Raw genomic sequence first — 6115 nt, forward strand, 5'->3', positions numbered from 1 at the left:
CAGAGGCAGGATTTTGATCTTATGTGTGGATGAAATTGAAATCTGTTTCTGAGAATATGAAAATGTCACACAAGAGAGCAGATATGAGAGTCTAGTAAAACAGATATTTCCTTTGAGTTCACACAGAATTTTACAATTTTTGTTTTTTTTTTTTTTTTTTTTTTTGTAGTTGGGGAGAATATGTTCAGTAAAGATATTTGGGAAGGTGTTGGGTGGGAAGATAGTCTGGCAGTAGGAATGACTTCAGTGAGTGAATTGGTGGATCATACACAAATAGCATCTGGGAAGGTACAGAGAAATCCTTATCGTTTATTGAAGAAAAGGTGAAGAAGTGACTTTTAATCATCATCTACCCCCCCCCCGAGCAGTTAGCCTGAAAGTAGCTGCCAAGGGGCTCATCAGTGTAATAGAGGCACAATAAAGTTCAACAGATAGATATTCAAGTTGGAAAAATTAAGGTTAAGAATCAAATCCACATTTCTAAGGGAGAATAATCAACTGTTAGTACAGTTTAACAAATGGAGTATAGCTCTTCTATTACTTAAGATCTTTAAATCAAAATTGGATGTCTGTCTGAAAGACTTGCTCTACTTCAACTGAAGGTTGTTAGGTTTAATGTCAGAATTTTTGTATGGAATTCAGTTACTTATGTCATACAGGAGGTCAGACTGCTTGATCATAAAGGTCTCTTCTGGTCTTTCTTTGAAAAAACAAGAGTTTCTGCAACAATTATTAACTGATGGGGATGGGGGATCCAAAGTAAAACTGAAGGAGAGATTGTCCCATGGTACTTTAAGAGTTGAAAAATGTCTCCATTCCACATCAGAATGAAACAAAGGCCCTTCTAAAATTCGTAGCAAAAAAGCAGAAGGAGAGCACATCCCCACCTCCCACCACAGAATAGCTTGTAGTCGTGTGTTCAGGAAATTCACCTGGAATGTAGAAGACTTGGTTTAAAAATCTGATTTAAGCAACTCAACCATGGTGTCCTGTGGGCGAGCTTACAAAAAAGTCCCTGATCAGAGAACTGTATATTTTTAAGCTAAAGAATACACAAGTTATAGGGCAGATTGGGGGTTATATATAAATTTTGAAGTGTTGGATGCTGTTTAAATGGTCTAAAATGGGGATGTGCTCAACTTCTGGTCCATGGGCCAGATGTGTTTGACTAAGACACCCTCCCTTGCTACCAAAATCCCCAAGCCCAAGCCCAAGCCCTACATGGCAGATCAGGGCCAAGCCACACTCCCTCCCTCCACCCAGCAGGCTGGGGCTGATCCATGGCCCCTATCCCCCTGCAGGGCTGTGTTGTGGCTGGACTGCCCCCTGCTCCCTTTCACATGGCCAGATGAGACCTGCCCCACACACTGGTTTGGAACCACGAGCTGGATCCAGCCTGCAGGCAGACTCGGCACTGTTCATCCAGCCCACTGGGGCAAAAAGGTTGGCTACCACTGGTCTAAAAGCATATGTTAACAGTATATGATATTATTGTTCTGGTAAATCCATTAATTGAATACACATCTTTGTTCTATGAAATCTTGCCCTCCTAAAGCAGGTTTATGTTATACAAGGTGTTTGTAAACTTGCTATAGTTTCAAAGTATGCTATATATGAAATCTGGGGGGAAAAAAAACAAGGGTTGGGTTTCATAACCTTTTTTGTTACCATCCACATAGTCTAATCAGACCCTTTAAAATGAGTGAGCTTCATGAGCAGGTAAATATAACTGTTGCACTTTTACTGTTGAAAATAACTGTCTGCAGTGTCCCACTGAGTAACTTCTTAATTAGTCTAATTTCACCACCTCCACAAGATTGTACAGTGTTGAAAGGAAGGCAGAAGTAGAGGGTAGTGGATTTTCCTCATGGATCCTCCCCAAAATGTAGGACTTGTATGTGTAATATTAGAAAGACTGCTCTAAAACTAATTTAACTTTTATTGCTGCTTTTTTTCCTTGATTTTAAGGGCATTTTCAGTTAGGGTAAGGGTTAAAATTTGATCTTGGATTAATAGTGAAGATAAAGTTGTTCCATCTATAGGTAGCTTCCTTGCATTATTCCTTTGGTGATTTATTTCCATACACCCGTTCCTCTTGGAAATGAGATCCTCACTTGCCATGGACATTTTAATCCCAGATATTTAGAGCCTGACATAAACGTATCCCTCATAATATATATTTTTAGTAGAATATCAGTGTTTTTTGCAGTATCAGTTGAGAACTTTATAATAGAGTGGTTTTTGGGGGTTTTAAGCTTCATTCTGCCTTGAGAAAGCCAAGGAAATAGTAGCTCGCTTGAAAAAAGAATTGTTTCAAGATTGACTTTAAAAGTTCTGCTGATAGATGCAAAGTAACTGTATGGACATGCATAAACACTTCTAATTAAGTTCAATAGGATGTAGAGCTCACTGATGTAGTAATTTGATCTGCAGAGTTTTCTTCAAATTGCGTGACTTTTGCTTATTTTTGTACTCATGCTCTATTATGCGGTTAGCATTTGTTTGACTTTCACCATTGCTGTTCAATATGCCTTTCACTGGTGATTTGTATTTATAGTCTTGCACTGAACAAGATTTAATTTGGCCTAACAGCATGTTCCCCTGCCCATCTGCAGCTTAGATAGACTTCTAGAAAGTTCAGCTTTCATTAGTTGAGAGAGGATCAGGCAAAAAGAGGTGCATTTAGACTCTAAATAAAGAGATTTGGACTTAATCATGTGCCTTCAGGCAACAGAGGCACAGACTGATTATGAAATTGCATGTGCTCATGGCAATACAAGTCTTCACTCTGCAGTTACTTATTATAGTCTTCAAACATGCATGCATTTTCTTTTTATCCCCTTCCACTTTGTTTTAAAGCAAATGAAATTGTTAGTGAATATAGTGATGCTTCCATGTAAACAAACAGTACATTAGTAAAACGTATTTTTATGTATACCAGACTTTCAAAATTCTTTCCTGTTGACTGTAGATTATCTTAATGTATTTAATCATATCATCTGGACAATACAGACTTTGTAGCTGTGCCAGAAAAAGAAATAAAAAAAAGTTACTGCACATTATGATTATACTAAATTGTTTACAAGTTTGGCCTAAATAATTTCACTTTCTTGCTTTGACCATGGAGTTCTAACAATAAATTCATGAATCCGAGCTTTTTTCAAAACTAGGTCTAAAAATGTAGTGCCTGGTATGATCCGATATAGATAAGGCACATTGCATTTAATACATTCTTAGGTGGGGGCGAGGGAAGCTTAGCTTCAGCTTGACAGTTTGATATATTTGTAAATATAGGCCGCCTTTTCTGCACTAAACTAACGCATTTTGAAGAGACCCATTTTCATGTCTTGCTTATAAAGCCTGGTCTACACTAGGATTTCTGTGACAGGCCATCTGATATTTTAAGTCATATTTGAATTATCTAACTTACAATTTCATTTCCAATAGGTCTCTGCATGGGGTGGTTATGTTTTCATCATCAATCTTATTCCTCTACATGTGTTTGTTCTGTTGTTGATGCAGAGATACAGCAGGAGGGTCTACATAGGTGAGTGTTCTGACTGTATTATAAACCACTTCTAAAACATCTGATTTCATTTTCATTGAATAATCCATACAGTTTGGCAAGCATTAACTAAAGAATGTGAAATAATCTTCCTACCTATGAATTTTGCAGTAAATAAGGAAAACTGTCTCATGTGAAGTCATTTTAAGTTAATTATACTTTCCGTTTTGCACTAGTGAAGAAGGAGAAATCACTGATTTGTAATTACATTTTTAAAGTCCTTTAATCATTCAATAAATTTAATACACAGGCTTCATATTTTGCCAATATACTCTTGCAGCATTTTAGAAGCTATTCATCCAATTTCCACAACACTATAAAATATTCTGTGTCAGAAGAGCGTTCCATATTCCACATAAGAATTATATAAAATGTTGTTTTGCCAAGCCTTTAAGGAACTGTTGTTTGGTATCCTTCTAGCATAAGACACTTGAAACAGCTCACTTAAAAAAAAAACTGCATACAAACGTGCACATGTATTCTAAATGAGTAGTGATTTTTAGATGCTCAATTTGGAGTTGTTCTGAAAAGTAGATACTCAGCTATTTTTTCTTTTTTTATTTGGCAACCTGAAGTCAAGCTGGATACTTATGTATCTTCTGTGACACTCAGGAATAGCTTCCTGTTTATCCTGTGGTTATCCACTTCTATGAAACAAAACCTGAATCCAAAGCTCAACCAGTTCCACAGAGAGGGGTGGTATGTTTCCTAGCAGTTTTCAAACCAAAAAGAGAAACTTTGTAGGTGAAGTTGCATAGGTTGTAAGGGGCTGAAAGTGACCTTGCAAGATCATGAATTACCATATTTACTGAAATCCAAGATGAAGTCCATTCATTTGTCCCTCCCAATCAGTAGGAAATATGTAGCTAGGTGGAGTGTGGGAGAGACCACAGAGACAGAAAAGAACTATGCAGCACCTCCCTCCACCCCCCAATGCCTGTGCCTGCATCCTCCCACCAGCTGCCCCTTACCTTCTTACTCACTGCTCCAGCTCTGGTCCTTCCAGCCCTAACCAAGTCCACTGGTTGCTGTTTCTATTTCTTCCTTGCCAGGCTGGGCTGAGGTCAGGTCAGTGCCTCACTGCTGCTGAGTACCCCAAAGGAAGAGATTTGATAGGTGTGGAAGGGGCAGCAGGTGGTAGAGGTCTGGCCCTTTGCTACCTGCCACTGTAGAAGTAATGACTTCAGTCCTCTTCCCTGCCAGGGAAGACACTATGATCCTTTGTGGTCCCTTCCAACTCTACAATCTATGAGTGATGAGTTTAGGACACCCCTGCCCCCCCCAACACACACAAGATTTTATATATGAAAATTATAAACTAAATGTATAAATTTTCCATGTGTACAACACAAGGGGATCATCTTAAAATTTGTAGTCTTGGATTTGGGTAAATAGAGTAGAGTATGGAGATTTTTTCCCAAAAATATGAAGAAAGCTAATTATTTAAACCTTTCATGGATTTAGTATATTTTCCCAAAATAGATGCTTTTAACTTTCTAGTATGTTGAGATGTAAAAATAATAGCTTTAGAATTGATCAAGTCCAAAATAATCGTTCAAACTGTTGGTGAGTATGCTTTTAAGCATACATAAATAGCATTCTGAGGGGATTAACTTTAATTGATTTGCTTGGCATTCAAACTATGTCTTTATGTAAATCATTGACAGCATTATCATATTGCATAAGTTGGTCCTGATGAAAATACTGTCATGGCTTGTCACAGAGGAATAAACAAGAACTGTGTACCAGGAGTCTGGGGGCTGGTGTTATCCAGAAGGTTAAGTTTTTTGTTTTAAACTGTTTGGGGCAAGTGTCCTTTGGACACTTCCTGCCATATTGTCTACTGCCATAATAAAAGTGTTAAGTCCTAGGGGTACACCAATAGAGATTTGAGGCTGATACCAGTATCAGATTTTTAAGGAGGCATGTCAGCCAATACCAGTCAGATTTCTGATACTAGCTGGAGGATTCTCTCCATGCTGTAACTCTGCTGTGGTGGAAGGGGAGGGGTGTGGGGAGGCAGATCAACATATCCCCCCACCCCCCCCAACACACACACACACACACACACACACACACACTTGTATTTTTGCAGATATCAGTTTGGATTACTATAGATCATCTGTTCTAATTTTATTTTCTGTTTCTACTTTTTAGTAATTTTCTTATAATGTAATTTTTCTTATTATCCACTTACTTGATCAGCTTTTTTGCCAGCTAGGAAGATATTGCCAGAATATAGTGTTCTGACTATATACTGATATCAGTCCATATCATATAGACACTGATCAAAGAAAAAAATTGACATTATTGGCAATAGTCTTTTTTTTGGCTGGTGGAGCCAGTGTCACCGGTAAATGCTGCATGCATAAACCAGGCATGCAGCCCAGCAGTGTGGAGAGCAGCATTCAGCCAGTAAGTCCATAGGATGGAACAGGATGTGGGGGAGGGGGGAGCACAGATAAGGTCCCCCACAGTGAGGGAGGGAGCGAGGATGGGACAGGGGCAGGTGCCATGGGCAGCTCATCTAGGGAGAGGGAGGGGCCCCCC

General features: G+C 38.7%; 1 protein-coding gene across 1 annotated transcript in view; it reads left to right on the plus strand.

Moving 5' to 3' along the window:
• STT3B (STT3B, catalytic subunit of the oligosaccharyltransferase complex) overlaps positions 1 to 6115 on the plus strand; it is a 102341-nt gene that overhangs the window by 61406 nt on the left and 34820 nt on the right. Inside the window, exon 5 of the mRNA XM_019533411.1 lies at positions 3448 to 3547. Within this exon, the coding sequence (XP_019388956.1) occupies positions 3448 to 3547 (100 nt within the window). The remainder of the gene's footprint in view (positions 1 to 3447; positions 3548 to 6115) is intronic.

Source organism: Crocodylus porosus, unplaced genomic scaffold (genome assembly GCF_001723895.1).
Source record: "Crocodylus porosus isolate Cpor-Errol unplaced genomic scaffold, CroPor_comp1, whole genome shotgun sequence".
Classification (NCBI taxonomy): Eukaryota; Metazoa; Chordata; order Crocodylia; family Crocodylidae; genus Crocodylus; species Crocodylus porosus.